Consider the following 15,829-nt stretch of genomic DNA (forward strand, 5'->3'; position numbering starts at 1 on the left):
TGTTGGATTAGGTACCAGAAGAGAAATGATTATAGGTGGAGTTTCAGATCATCTTAATTTTAAAATAAAAAGACTGTAGGGCAAATGAAGAGACAAGACTGGACATTTGACAAGGACATGCCAGTAGAGGGACTGAGGAAAATAGAAAATATATTGGTGTTGGAAACAGAATGGTGAAAGATTTAGTTCTTTCCAAAGTTAATGAATAAGCATGATGCATCAGGTCAACAGAAAAATATGGAAAGACACAAGTGCCTCCTTTATCACTAGACAAATTAATCTCCTTATAAGGTAGGCCTAGTGATTTACAAGCTTAAACTTTGACAATACCTGTACTCTTTCTGCTACCCATTCAAAGTTTCTCTTGACGATTTGCATAGCTTCAGGAGTCACTTGTTTGAGATCACGATAAACCTGAAAGGCAAAAATACAAACTCAATACAGTATTCTAGAAGAAGATAAAAGGTTGTTTTCATTGCTTGTCCATCACTGTTGACACTGAAAGCCACTATAAGGAAAAAAATGAAGGATCTCAGAGTAATGGAAATGAATGAAAACAATTCAGGCATCTGCCTGAATTTTCATACTCCTGAAGGGTTCATGCCTCAAAACGTCTTACTTCCTTTGGATGCTCTGTGACCTGCTGAACTACTCCAACAATTTTTTTGTGTACTGCAGGAAATTAGATTTGTCTCAGGCCACCTGACATAAGGAACATAAGAAATAGGAGAAGGACTAGACCTCTCAGCCAATCAAGCTTGCTCCATCATTCAATGAGATCATGGCTGATCTGATAAGGTCATCACCACCTACCTGCCATTCCCCCACCCCCCCCAATATCCCTCAATTACCTTACAATGTAAAAATCTATCCAACCTTATCTTAAATATATTTACTGAAGTTGCCTCTACTGCTTCAATGGGCATCAGACTCCACAGATTCACCACTCTCTGGAAAAAGCAGTTCCATCTCATCTCTGTCCCAAAGCTATCAACCTGAACCTTGACGGTATGTCCCCTAGTTCTGGTCTCCCCTACCAATGGAATCAACTTAGCTTCCTGTCTTATCCATGCTTTTCATCATTTTATGTTTCAATAAGATCTCCTCTCATTCCAAATTCCAGCAAACAGTCCCAGACGACTCAATTTTTCCTCATAGGCTAACCCCTTCGTCTCTGGAATCAACCTGGTGAACCTTCACTGCACCACCTCCAAAGCCAGTACATCCTTCCTCAAGTAAGGAGACCAGAACTGCATGCAGTATTCCAGATGCAGCCTCACCAATGCCTGTACAGTTGCAGCATTATTTCCTGCTATTAAATTCCATCCCTCTAGCAATGAAGGCCAACATCACATTTTCCTTGATACCCTGCTGCACCTGCAAACCAATCTTTTGCAATTCATGCACAAGCATTCCCATGACCTTCTGCATTATCTGCCTTGTACTATCCCTGCCCATAAGATCTTCCTGTAAGTTCTATGCCGTGTCTAAGACAGGTGCCTTGGCTCCTAACAAAATCATATGACAGTTTTGAGAGAAACCATGCTGTCAAATTAGAGATTTGAAATTTAAGATCATGAAGGTTTTATTTAACTTGTCAGGCAATTTTTCGGTCCAACATAGTTTTTTTTTTTAAAAAAAGTCAAATCTGGTGACTGAACACAAACCTGTTTATCCTTTTGCAGACTTCGATCCCCCAAAGGCCATAATCTCCAGGAATCATTGTCAATGACATCAGCAAGCAAAATCTCTTTGGTGCGAGCACATACCCCAAACTCCACCTGCGAATACAAGGTATCAATTAACACATTCAAAATCAGTAATGTGTGGCGGCGCACATCCTCATGGCGAATCGGCCCCGCTTGTATTGCCACGTGGCGGAGCAGCCATGGAGAAATGGCGTCGTCAGAGGTCTCTGACTCCAGCATCCCTTCCAGTGCACACCCTGGGCAGCGATTATGATGCCACAATGCACCAGGTGACTGAGCTCATGCTGCCCTTAAAGAGGTGCACTAAATTTGAATAAAATCTGTCATTAACGACCCTCAACGTGGTGGCTGCGTTTCTTCCACTGCTCACATCGCCACAAATGTAGCTTATTTGTTTTATAACAAGATCATTACTTACTTTCATATCCACAAGTGTACAGTCTTGAGTTGCCCAGGCCTTCTCCAATATCTCAAAAACAGCCAAAGTAGTACGATTCATAATGTCAACTTCACACCGCTCAATTTGCAGCCCCCCACAATCAAAATGAGCTTCAATCACTTGTTCTTCAGACCACTGTGGGTCATTATTGGCATCATCCTAAAAAACAAACTTTAGCAAATTAAATATCTGATAAGGAATTTCCTACATGAAACAAAAGGGTTTCATTAAACTTGTTGCTTTGAGCACAAGTTTAAGCTGACCATAGAAATGAGGGATTTCTGCTTGGCAGAGATGCCAACCCATATAGGTTCTCAAGCAAATGTCTTTTTATACATATATATCTATATAAATATATATATATATAAATATAAATATATATCTATATATATATATATATATAAATATATATATATATATAAATATAAATATATATCTATATATATAGGCACAAAGGCTACTGGCACTATTGTAATTATTTTTCCTACAACCTCACTAGTAATTATTTCAATGATGCTTGAACAATTCTTCTGAGCAGACACTTTCCTTCATTTCAACACTAAACATATTTTGTCTTTAAAAGTGATAGCACATTAGTCTATGTTGATCACAAGCATCCCATTTATAAGTACTTGGTTGATTTAAGTGCTTATCTGGATACTTAAGTGTTGTGAGTGTTTCTCATTAGTGAAAACATTTAGATCTACTCAAAACCTCTTACCCTTATCGTAAACATCTGCCCTCTCATTTTAGGTATCTCCACTATCCTATTGATTTGAGCATACTTTTGTCAGGTTTCCTCCTTCAAAGAAAAACAAACAGTCTCTCATCACAGCCAAAATGTTCAATCTCTGGACACATCCTGGTGAATCTCCTTTGCAAATACATGAGTCCATTCACATCATTTCTATAGAATAGTGACCTGATCCATACACAGTATTCTCCAACTTTGGTCTAACCTCTGTACTCAAATTCCAAATCCTAGAAGATTAAGGTTATTTGCACATTTGCCTTCTTCACCACATTATCTATCCCTGTTGTCTGCCACCTTCAGCAATTCTTGTACAAGGCTCCTATTCTGCTATTCTCTCTATGGCACTACCACTCAGTGTTGAGTCTATTTTAATTGATCTTCATAAAATGCATAATTGTGTAACTATAAGAATTAATCCTGTATGACCTTTTCCATCATTCATCCTTTATACACCATTCGTAGCTTTAAATATAAACCAGCCAATTGGAGAATGTCACTGAAGTGAAAAATCATGTGGAGGGAAGCACATCAATGAAGGTGATTCCTATTTGTGTTCGGAGCATCACCTATACTTTGCAATTTTGCAGTAGAAAATACCCATATCTTCTATATTTTCCATTATCCCTCGAATATAATAGAGAAGAAAAAAATAATTTCTGAAAGTCAATGCAAAATATTCCATCCCCACAGAATGAAAATTTACTGGTAGCTGTTGAATTGTACAAGGGGAGCATCATTACAATGTTTCCTTGAGCAACTACACAGAATAAAAAGAACTACAGCACAACTCTGATTATCCAAAATGGTCAGGACCGGGCTTATGTCAGTAAGCATTAAAAAAATGTTTCATTCTCACCAGAAAAATGCTGGCTGCCACCTATCGCAGACACCTCCCCACTGAGGTCCACGCTGCCACTGGCAGCCTGAGATCCCCGCTGCCACTGGCAGTCTGACGTCTCCAGTTAGTTCAGATCCAAAAAAAAATTCAGAAAAATGAGGATTTCTGATTTATTTCGTATATTTTAAAAAACATTTTTTTGGATAAATGAGGATATCTGAGAATCTGATTTCAGATAAATCAGAGTTGTACTTACCTGCGTAAATTAAAACCCACAAAAAGTCCATATGTGAGCAATTAAATGATTACAAATACCTTAAGGAACATTTCCATTTTTGGAGGATAAAACTTGAACCCTTCTTTCACACCAGGATTTCTTTTCAGAAAAGAACCAGTGGCAACTCTTCTACAGACCCACTCGATTGGAATCATGTGGCAATTCACTGCCACAAATGCCACTTCTCCACATTGCTTTTCAAATGCAGTCTTTATTCCTATTGAACAGAAATAATTCACACAATTACTTAAAAAAATTAAATTCCTCCGAAAATACTTTAACAGCAAGGAATACTTGCAGTTAAATTTGTAAAGCATAGAAATTAACCCTTTGGCACACCTTATCTATCCTGATTATCAAACCGATCTATACTAATCCTACTTGTGCACATTAATATTGTATTCTGTGCCCTTCTCATTCAAGCACCTGTCCAAATTCCACTGGTTACTGTTCCTACCCTCAACACTTCATCTGGCAGCTTGTTTTATATTGCAACACAATAAAACTGTGATTATCCAAAATAGTTGGGACCGGGCCCATTTCAGATGAAGTTTTTACGGAGAACTAGTCATTTTAAAAAAACAGTCCATTTGCAACAGCAAATCACCTGTAACAGTTTTTAAACAACAAACAACAAGGTAAGGCCTCTTAAGTCCAATGGTCCTGCCTCTGGCCCCGTCATGAGGCCGAGGTCCCCGGTCAGTTCGGCTCCTAATTTTTGGAAAACTGAAGATTTCGGAGAATCTGATTTTGTATAATTGTAGTTATCTGAGCCTGATGTACTTCATTTTTCCTCTAGACCCCCTCTACCTCACCTTCAACATAGGCCTCTATGTGCATCAAATACCATCTTATCCAACTACATCTCATAACTTATGTCACTTCTCAGTTTCCTTCATTCCAGGGAAAACAGGCCCAATTTATCCAATCTGATAACTCTATTCCTCCAATCAAAAACTAAAAGGCCAACATCCTTCTTAATCTTTCCTCTATCTTCATCACATCCTTCTTACAGTGTGGTGACCAGAACGGCATGCAATATACTCCAAAAGCAGCCTCACATATTGTACAACTATTAACGTGGAAACACAAGTCATGTACTCAGCACCTCAACCAATGAAGTATGTCTGTGAAACAATAAAGTCTGCAGATATTGCATTGTAGTAAATGCACAAAAGTGCCCAAGTAACTCAGCAGGTCTCACAGCATCCATAAGAAGTTAAAGAACCAATGTTTTGGTCCTGAGCCCTTGTTAAAGCATAATTAAAAAACAGACAGGTACCTGAACAAAGGTAGAGAGAGGAGAGAAGAAAGAGCAGAGGAGGAACATAGGTGAACATGGATCAGTGGGTAGGTGAGAGAAGCTGAAAATTGATCTGGGGAGAAGGCAACTCTGTGAATGCAGAGCTGAAATAAAGGAGGCAGATATATAAGGAAAGAGAGAGACTATGGGAGAACAGCTAGATGAAAGGAGACAAAGAGAGGGAAGTCAGGGTGGGGGGAAATTTAAAAAAAACCTGAGCCTGATGTTAATGCCATTTTGTTGAAGGGCACCCAGGCATAAAATTGCAGATGTCTCAGTTTAGCAGTACATGAGACCATGGAAAGGCATTTCAGCATGGGAATGGGGCAGGAAATTGAAATGGGTAGCCACTGGGAGATTCCTGCTATTACAGGGGACAACGCGAAGGTGCTCAACAAATCAATAGGCACCAAATGGAGATGACCCATGCAGATACATAATCGAAGTTGTGCTTCACTTGGAAGAACCATTTGGGAGCCCAAATGGTGGTGAAGGAGGAGGTATGGGCACATGTGTAACATTTTCTGCCATCACAATGGGAGGGAACAATCGGTGGGAAGGAAATGAGTTGATGAGGGAATAAGGGGGTCATGGAAGGATCTGTAGGAGGAAAGGGGAGGAGAGAAAACATCGATCTGGTGGTGGGATCATGTTGTAGGTGGCAGAAATTGGGGAGGATGATGTGTGGGCTGGTAGGTCAGGACAAGGGAAATCCTGTCCTTGTTTTTGCATACAGAGGGGGTCAAGGCAGATGCATGGTAAGATGAGGATAAGCCAATGAAGGCTGAGAAAGGGAGGGAAAGCCATGCAAAAAATCTCATATGGAAGTCTTTGTCCTGGAGTATAATGCCTTACACCTTACCTCACTGCTATACATTGTCTCATTTTTAGAAGAATATGCACTTGTATCCCTGGGGTCCTCACAGAAGCATTTTGAACATTGAAAGGCCTGGACAGAGTAAATATGACAAAGTTGTTTCCAATGGTAGAGGAGTCAAGAATAAAAGGCCACAACTTCAGGTTTGAAGGGTTTCCATTTAAAACAGATGTGGAGGAATTTCTTTAACCAGAGTGGTGAATCCTTGGAATTTGCTGCCACAGGAACCTGTGGAAGTCAGGCCATTGGATGTATTTAAGGCAGATTGATGGGTTTCTGAATAGTCAGAATATCAAAGGTTATGGGGAAAAGGCTGGGGAGTGGGGGGTGAGTGGGCGAATGGGTCAACTCATGATGTAATGGTGAAACCCAATGCGCCGATGATCACCTTCTGCTCCAATATGGAACATAACAGCACAGTATAAACCTTTCAGCACACAATGTTGTGCTAACCTATATATACATACACTCCAAAAAATTAAATCATCCCTATCTCATAACCTTCTATTTTTCTTTCATCCATGTGCCTAAGAGTCTCTTAAATACTCCTATTGTTCCAGCCTCCACCACCACTTTTAGTAATATATTCCAGGTGCCCACAACTCTCCATTCACTTTGTATAGATATCCTTGGGTGTTTGCTACTCATGCTCTGGGAAAAAGGAGTTTGCTGTCTGTAGATCTTTATTAAGCCAATATTCCAAGTTTAGTTTCACCAGAGCTGCTAAACTCAATCCCCCTGACTAATAAAACTCAATATACTGTAGGCCTTCTTAACTATCCTATCAAACTTGAGAGATCTATGTATTTGGTCCCCATAGTCCCTCTGTTCTTTCACACTTTTAATAATCCCACGTACAATGCCTTCAATGTTGACCTTCCAAAATACATCACCTCACACTTAACTGGTTTAAACTCCAACTGCCAGTTTTCTGCCCAACTCTTCATCCTGTCATAACCTAGACAACCTTCAACACTACCCACAGCACCTCCAACCTTTGTACCATCAGCAAACTTACTGACCCATCCCTTTACTTTTTTGGTACACATCACTTAAAAAAAAAATCACAAAAAGCAGGGGTCCCAGAACAGAACATCTTATGGTCACCCTATTCTTACCAGCATTCTGCAGTAATTTGAAGACAGAGACAGTAGTTTTGGTAGATATAGCAGCCTTGCCAACCATTTGATCTTTCCTGGCTGCATTTCCTGCTGTAATCTGGTCTTTGGACTTGATCAATACTTGTCCTGGACAATCGAGTAGTTCATACACTTCCTTGGTCTTTCCTTCATTCAGTTTTTTCCCTGTTTTAAGTTCTTTAAGAAAATTTCAACTGTGTTAAAAAGATAATTAGATGAAATACAAAACTAGTTAATAACACAGATACCTGGACCCAATCACAACAGCGTTCAAGGGGGCTGAGACTGACCACTCAGCGAGACCATTTCCCCGGGCACCATTAGCCCTGGACAAAGTCAGCAGTAAAGTTCAACATTTTCCGCCTCTCACCTTAACATTTTAACTATAATATTACCGGCTGAACCCCTGCAAAAGGTGGCAGATTGTAAAGACAAAATAACTTTCATTTACCATCAGCTTTCTCCATCTTGGGTAAATCTTGTAACTCTGAAACATTAAATAAAAACTGTTATTTACTTGTGTAACACAACTGATTGCACTCAAGAGACTTGAGAGGAGTCTAGAGGACCCCAAAATCCAGCAGCAATATAAATTCACCAAGACAAATGGTTACTTACACAGAAATTGCTTTTATATTTCTTTACACAAAAACAGGATCAAACTCTAACTTATTCTTCTTTGGCTTGGCGGACGAAGATTTATGGAGGGGTTAAATGTCCACGTCAGCTGCAGGCTCGTTTGTGGCTGACAAGTCCGATGCGGGACAGGCAGACACGGTTGCAGTGGAAAATTGGTTGGTTGGGCTTGGGTGTTGGGTTTTTCCTCCTTTGCCTTTTGTCAGTGAGGTGGGCTCTGCGGTCTTCTTCAAAGGAGGTTGCTGCCCGCCGAACTGTGAGACGCCAAGATGCACGGTTTGAGGCGATATCAGCAATATGGCAGGCACCAAGAGATTTCTTTAGGCAGTCCTTGTACCTTTTCTTTGGTGCACCTCTGTCACGGTGGCAAGTGGAGAGCTTGCCATATAACATGATCTTGGGAAGGCGATGGTCCTCCATTCTGGAGACGTGACCCACCCAGCGCAGCTGGATCTTCAGCAGCGTGGACTCGATGCTGTCGACCTCTGCCATCTCGAGTACTTCGACGTTAGGGATGAAAGCGCTCCAATGAATGTTGAGGATGGAGCGGAGACAACGCTGGTGGAAGCGTTCTAGGAGCCGTAGATGATGCCGGTAGAGGACCCATGATTCGGAGCCAAACAGGAGTGTGGGTATGACAACGGCTCTGTATACCCTTCTCCATTAACAATGGCGTGAAGCAAGGCTGTGTTCTCGCACCAACCCTCTTTTAAATCTTCTTCAGCATGATGCTGAACCAAGCCATGAAAGACCTCAACAATGAAGACGCTGTTTACATCCGGTACCGCACGGATGGCAGTCTCTTCAATCTGAGGCGCCTGCAAGCTCACACCAAGACACAAGAGAAACTTGTCCGTGAACTACTCTTTGCAGACGATGCCACTTTAGTTGCCCATTCAGAGCCAGCTCTTCAGCGCTTGATGTCCTGTTTTGCGGAAACTGCCAAAATGTTTTGCCTGGAAGTCAGCCTGAAGAAAACGGAGGTCCTCCATCAGCCAGCTCCCCACCATGACTACCAGCCCCCCCACATCTCCGTCGGGCACACAAAACTCAAAACAGTCAACCAGTTTACCTATCTCGGCTGCACCATTTCATCAGATGCAAGGATCGACAACGAGATAGACAACAGACTCGCCAAGGCAAATAGCGCCTTTGGAAGACTACACAAAAGAGTCTGGAAAAACAACCAACTGAAAAACCTCTAACTTATTACTATTAACTTAACACCCTTCTAATTCTAAGTACACAAGTATGTAATGTGTATATTTATTCCAGAAAGTTCTTTGCCTTAATAATCCATTCATTCACTTCTCTAAGTTCACCGCTATCAGGCAAATCTTATACTGTGCACAGAATTGAACATGTATGAACTTTCACCAGGCTCTGGTGCTTAAAGGTAAATGGTTATCGCTCAGGAAGGTTCTCGTTGGCTTCAGAGATTTGTTGCTTGTTGGACACACACACACACAAACTGATTTCCTCCAATCAGCCACTTCACTGTCTTGCCAAAAAAAATTAATGATAACCACAGAATTCCTCTTGTTTCCCTTATTTCAGGAGAAACACTCTAGTCAGCCATTTCCTCTTGAAAGGACTATAAGGGCTTTCAGCAGGCTGAACTTGGAACTCACAACCCTTCTTCAAAATGGGGTTTTCAACAAACCTGCCAGCTTGCCATGTTTCAGCCTCCCAAAAGCTACTGCAAAACTGTAGATAGAACTCCATTCTCTCTCTCTAAAAGAGAAATGCTGTTTGGTCTTTTCTCTCTCTCTTTCTGCTTGCAAAACCACATGACACCACTTAGAACAGCACACTGCAACCAGACCGATTGCTGGCACTAGAATCAGTTTGTGAGTCTGGCTATCTATCTGTTGCTTGAAAAACAATAGTCAATTTATTCATCAATATCAGTCCAATTAACACCTGCTTGTGAAGTCTCCATAGGCATTCTTCAAAGTTTCTGTAAAGTCACTTTAGACATGAAATCTCTGCTTATGCATAGCTCTTGCATTTCAAATGAGATGTTTTAAAGGCAAAGGAGGAAAAACCCAACACCCAACCCCAACCAACCAATTTTCCCCTGCAACCGTGTCTGCCTGTCCCGCATCGGACTTGTCAGCCACAAACGAGCCTACAGCTGACGTGGACATTTACCCCCTCCATAAATCTTCGTCCGCGAAGCCAAGCCAAAGAGAAAGAAAGAATGTCTGTTTGTGAAGTGACCTACACTAAACCCCCCACAATCTATCTCTTTTAAAATCATATTTATATTTAACATAAAATATAATAACCCGTAACAAGCACAAACACGCCTTTAATAGCTTACAATCAATGGCCAGTATATACAATAGTCTTCAGGCGAATCTGAGCTAAGGTGGGAAAACCAGGCTTTATATTGGGGTAGGTGTGGGCAGAGTCAGTAAGTTCCTGTCACTGCATTCACCCCTTCCTTCAGAAGAGAACCTGTGGGTGAAAAACAATAATAATTTACAAATACTTACAAGTTGAGTCTGTTAGGAGGTCTAGCTATTCTGGTTAGCACCTCAGTTCTTGTGGTCTTTGGGCTTCCTGAATTTGCTGGACCAACTATGGTGCTGAGTTACTTGGTCTCAAGGTCTCCGGCTCTGTCGGCTTAGTGGATTGATCCACTTCCCGAGCCACACTGTCCAGAACCCTGGATGGAGTACTTGGTGGTTCCTGGCCTGCTTGAGGCGTTGGATCCTCAGTTCCTGAAGGTGCTAGATCTGTGAGAGACGTTGTCCTCTCTGCCATCAGGGTATGCCTCGTAGGCATACATTGGGTTGGCTTGCAGCAGGTGCACCTTCTCAACCAGTGGGTTTATCTTAGTCCTCCTCACATGCTTTCTCAGGACTGGTCTCAGTACTGTCAGCCAAGCCGAGAGGGTGGTCCCGAATGTAGAATTCCTCGAGAAAGTGAATATTAGCTCATGCAGAGTTGCATTGGTCACAGTGAAGAGTTGCAACCTTACGGAGTAGAGCGAAGTGGGTAAAACTTCTTGCCAGTGGGAGTCTGGAGGCCTTTAGATCACAGAGCCAATTTCACAGCCTTCCAAACTGTTGCATTTTCCTTCTCAACTGATCGTTTCCCCAGGGATCGTAGCTAGTCATCCTGCATGAGGCAATGCCCCTTCGCTCATAGACGATGAAACCTGGTAGCTATAGATATAGCTGGGATACCCGAAGTGTGAAAATAGAGTGCAAGGCCCTGATCACCGTGGTGGTGGTCATATCTGGGCAGGGGATGGCGAATGGAAAATGTGAATACTCATTAATGACGTTAAGAAAGTACACGTTTCCATTGGTGGGAGGGGTCCTTTGAAATCGACTGAGTCGTTTGAAGGAGAGGGATGCCTTTATCAGGTGTACTTTGTTAGGGCGGTAGAAGTGCCATTTGCACTCAGTGCACATCTGGCAATTTCCCTGATATCTTCAATGGAGTAGGGCAGGTTGTGTGCCTTGATGAAATGAGCCATGAGAGTGATGCCTGGGTGGCAAAGCTCATTGTGCAGTGACCACAACTGGCCAGTGTGTACAGAGGCATGACAGAGCATCTGGAAGATCATTGAGTATACCTGGCCTGAATACTATTACATAATTATAGGTGGAGAGTTCGATCCTCCACCTCAAAATCTTGTTATTCTTTAACTTCTTTGTGTTATTAAACATGAGTGCCACTGATCGCTGATCAGTGAGCAGTGTAAATTTTCTGCTGGCCACGTAATGCTTCCAGTGCCTGATGGCCTCTACAATGGCTGGAACCTCTTTCTCCACTGGTAAGTTCCAAAGCTCGTGGCCTTTTAGAGTGCAGGAAAAGAAAGCTACCAGCCTACCCACCTGGTTAAGGGTAGTGGCCAGAACTACGTCTGAGGCATCACTCTCCACTTGGAACAGTGCATTCTCTTCCACCGCACGCATGGTGGCCTTTGCAATATAGCCCCTGATGTAGCCGAAAGCCACCTGGGCTTCATCCGATAATGGGCGTAGTAAGAAAAGAAGCCCAGGCACCTCCTTAAAGCCTTCATGGTATTCAGGATCAGGCTTAACAAGGGGTCAGGACCAATTATGCCATCCTCCAGCACATAGTCCAGAATAGCCAGACATTTAGTCTGGAACATGCACTTACTGGAGTTGTACATGAGATTCAGGGATTTGAAAGTGTGGAGAAACTTCTGAAGGTTGGCATTGTGGTCTTCCAGAGTGTGTCCACAAATGGTGATGTTGTCAAGATAAGGGAGGTGGCCTTTAACCCGTATTTGACGACCATTTTGTCCATCTGTCTCTGGAAGACCGAGACCCCATTTGTGAAACCAAAAGAGACCCCCAGGAACTGATAAAGCCATCCGTCTGCCTCAAATGTTGTGTAGGGATAATCCTTGGAACAGATCGGTAACTCATGGTATGCAGCTTTCACAATTACTGTGATAATCGTGAAAGAGGAAGAAAAGTTCAGGCTCGTGATTGACTATAGCCAAACAATCGTTTCACACTCCTGGATACATACCTTCTCCCTTGAATTTTGGACATGGTAAACAAAATTGCACAGGATCAGGTCTATTCAACCATTGACCTGAAAGCTGCATTCCATCAATTACCGATCAAATATGCCAGGAGTGCTTCCAGTCTTACCTGGCGCCACACAGGCCTGGTCTTCCAAAAAGGTGCCACTTTCACCCGTGAGAGTGTCAGCTCCTAGTTGGGCCTATTCAAGTGCTTTCGCCTGCTCCATGGTGCTGGCCTTCTTCACCAACTCCATCAGTCGCTGCCTTATGTACCTCGACCACACTCCCACCACGAGGGTGTCCTGGATTTGTCTTTCCTCTCTCACCCAGGCTGTGGTGGCTTCGTAGTGGCACTTCCTAGTCAGGGCCCACAGATCAAGGACATAGTCATCCAGCGACTCACCCGGTTGTCTCGCCAGCATATTATTCTGAGGCCTCATGTAGCCGGGCCTTCAAGCCTTCTATGGCAATCTCATAAGTTAAACAGTCCCTGATGACAGTGAAGCTGACTCGAGAGAGAAGCGTAGACCTCCAGAGACTATCGGAGTTGAAGACGTCTTGTGTGGCCGCATGTAAAGTTAGTAAGGAAGGTTCAGTAATTAGGGATTAATAGAGAGAATGTGAGATGGGTTCAGAGGTGACTGTAAGATAGACAGCAAAGCCATGGTGGACAGCTGTCCGTCAGGATGGAAGCCTGTGACCAGCAGTGTGCCTCAGGGATCAGTGCTGGGTCCCCTGTTGTTTATCATTTATATTAATGATTTGGATGAGGGGGTGGTTAACTGAGTAAGCAAATATGCAGACGATACGAAAATAGGGGGAGTGGTGGATAGTGAAGAAGGTTTTCTTGGATTACAGAAGGATTTGGTTTGTTTGGAAGAGTGGGCTGAAAGATGGCAGATGGAATTTAATGTAGACAAGTGCAAGGTGCTGCATTTCAGAAAAAAATAACCAAAATAGGATATATGCAGTTAAGGGAAGGGCACTGAGGAATGCAGAGGAACAGAGGGATCTTGGAGTTATGGTACAGAGTTCCTTGAAGGTGGATTCCCATTTAGACGCTGGCCTTCATAAATCATAGCATAGAGTATAGGAGCTGGGAGGTGATGCTGTAGCTGTTTAAGGCATTGGTGAAGCCAGGTTTGGAGTATTGTGCTCAGTTCTGGTCTCCAAATTATAGGAAGGATATAGATAAGGTGGATAGGGTGCAGAGAAGATTTACAAAAATGTTGCCTGGCTTACAACATCTAGAGTACAGAGAAAGATTAAGGATACTGGGACTTTATTCAATGGAACGTAGACAGTTGAGAGGGGATTTGATAGAGGCATTTAAAATTATGAAGGGAATAGATAGACTAGATGTGAGTAGACTCTTTCCCGAAGGCAGGCGAGGTTGGAACAAGAGGGCATAAGTTAAGGGTAAGGGGGCAAAACTTTAGGAGAAATGTTAGAGGATGCTTCTTCACTCAGAGAGTGGTGGCAGAATGGAATGATCCAGAGATAGTTGCAGCAGGGTCCCTTTTGTCATTTAAGAGAAAGTTGGATGTGTACATGTATATGAGGGGGTTGGAGGGTTATGGACAGAGAGTGGGAACTTGTGGAGTTGTTCAAGTGAACTGGCGCAGACTCTAAGAGCCTATATGACATGTTTCCGCGCTGTAGACTGTTATATGGAAGCACTGCAGCCAGTAGGCAAATTCCTCCAGGCCTTCTGGGGACAGAAGGTTGACCTGGAGCATTTCTGGCTTCAAAAGGTAATGCAACGGTTTGCACTCAGAGACTTGAGAAGAGCACAAACACGCTTTTAATTGCTTACACATGGTAAATACAATAGTCCTCGGGTTAATCTGAGAAACCAAGGTTTATATTGGGATAGGTGGGGGCGAAGCCAATGGAGAGGCTAGCCATCTGAAGAACACTCTTCCTAACAACAGGCTCTATTAAATTGCAGCACCTAGGTAGCCTTCCTGGTACCCAAGTGCGATTACTGGGGCAAAGGTGCTGGAAGCTCATTAAATTGCCAACCCGGAGATTTAAAGGGGATCCCACCCCCACGATGATGCGGTAAGCGACGCGACCACACGCACGGGAACGATCAGTGAATCTCCCCCACCAGCTGTCAGTCGACCCGCACCCCATCGATCGGGCGCCATCCCACCCCAGCAACCTCCTACTGCCACGAACGTTGAACCATCACTACGAACGTGTCCCCCTACTCTCCTCCTCCCCACCCCCAACGCCGATCACGGCAGGCACTTTATCCAGGGGTTTTCCTGTGATACCAGCGCGCAAAGCGCTAACGTTACAAGAGTAACCGTGTCGGTCATTTTCCTATTCAAGTCGCTGGTAGACGCGACCATCTCGGAGGTAGGTCACAGACCCATTAGGACCACCCTTACCGGGTCGGACCCTTATCTAGTTGCTGCGTGATTGGGGCGCTAACCGAGCAAAGTTTCCACAGCAGTTTGAAAAGGCCTAGTAAGTTCCTGCAACTTGTGCAGGTCTCTTCCACAGCCCAACTAAAAACCAGGTTTTTACAAGCAGCCCCACCACTACTAGACGCTTCTCCGCACATGTGTAAATCACGTCAATTGTTACACAAGACAAAACTTGCGACGTTTAATTAGGGTCTGAAATAAGTAGTGGCTTTTGGAGGGGGGGGGAAAGAGCAAATGTCACTGTGAATATTTAGAGAGATGCATTTGTAAATATATTGGTTGATATGGTTCATGGTGCGAGAAAGAAAGAATTAGGGAAAATCAGCCAGTTCCACCCTCGCCCACGTAAGATGAGAGGGTGGCCCCGATGTTAACCACGTGGACCTCAAAGCCCACGGATTTGTGGAGCCACAGTCCCGCACCTCCCAACCCCCGGGGTCCAGGACCCGGCCCCTCCAACCCGCCAGGACCCGGCCCCTCCAACCCGCCAGGACCCGGCCCCTCCAACCCGCCAGGACCCGGCCCCTCCAACCCGCCAGGACCCGGCCCCTCCAACCCGCCAGGACCCGGCCCCTCCAACCCGCCAGGACCCGGCCCCTCCAACCCGCCAGGACCCGGCCCCTCCAACCCGCCAGGACCCGGCCCCTCCAACCCGCCAGGACCCGGCCCCTCCAACCCGCCAGGACCCGGCCCCTCCAACCCGCCAGGACCCGGCCCCTCCAACCCGCCAGGACCCGGCCCCTCCAACCCGCCAGGACCCGGCCCCTCCAACCCGCCAGGACCCGGCCCCTCCAACCCGCCAGGACCCGGCCCCTCCAACCCGCCAGGACCCGGCCCCTCCAACCCGCCAGGACCCGGCCCCTCCAACCCGCCAGGACCCGGCCCCTCCAACCCGCCAGG

At 44.3% G+C, this 15,829-nt stretch overlaps 2 protein-coding genes across 4 annotated transcripts in view; one reads left to right on the forward strand and one right to left on the reverse strand.

The window, feature by feature from the left end:
- Nucleotides 1–15,829, reverse strand: part of paics (phosphoribosylaminoimidazole carboxylase, phosphoribosylaminoimidazole succinocarboxamide synthetase) — a 34,792-nt gene that overhangs the window by 18,720 nt on the left and 243 nt on the right. The window contains exons 2-7 of the mRNA XM_069924610.1: nt 7,788–7,823; nt 7,316–7,513; nt 4,056–4,234; nt 2,128–2,307; nt 1,668–1,781; nt 331–414 (exon numbers count right to left, since the gene is read on the reverse strand). Coding sequence (XP_069780711.1) covers nt 331–414; nt 1,668–1,781; nt 2,128–2,307; nt 4,056–4,234; nt 7,316–7,513; nt 7,788–7,803 — 771 coding nt within the window. The 5' untranslated portion in view covers nt 7,804–7,823. The remainder of the gene's footprint in view (nt 1–330; nt 415–1,667; nt 1,782–2,127; nt 2,308–4,055; nt 4,235–7,315; nt 7,514–7,787; nt 7,824–15,829) is intronic.
- Nucleotides 14,600–15,829, forward strand: part of ppat (phosphoribosyl pyrophosphate amidotransferase) — an 89,538-nt gene continuing 88,308 nt past the window's right edge. The window contains exon 1 of one of the 3 annotated variants that reach the window (XM_069924603.1): nt 14,600–14,858. The gene's annotated coding sequence lies outside the window, so the exon portion shown is untranslated. Of the gene's footprint in view, nt 14,859–14,900; nt 14,970–15,139; nt 15,275–15,829 lie in introns of those variants that run through there. The other 2 variants (XM_069924605.1, XM_069924606.1) reach the window with 2 other exon arrangements.

The sequence above is a fragment of the Narcine bancroftii genome, chromosome 3, assembly GCF_036971445.1.
Source record: "Narcine bancroftii isolate sNarBan1 chromosome 3, sNarBan1.hap1, whole genome shotgun sequence".
NCBI classification, from domain to species: Eukaryota; Metazoa; Chordata; class Chondrichthyes; order Torpediniformes; family Narcinidae; genus Narcine; species Narcine bancroftii.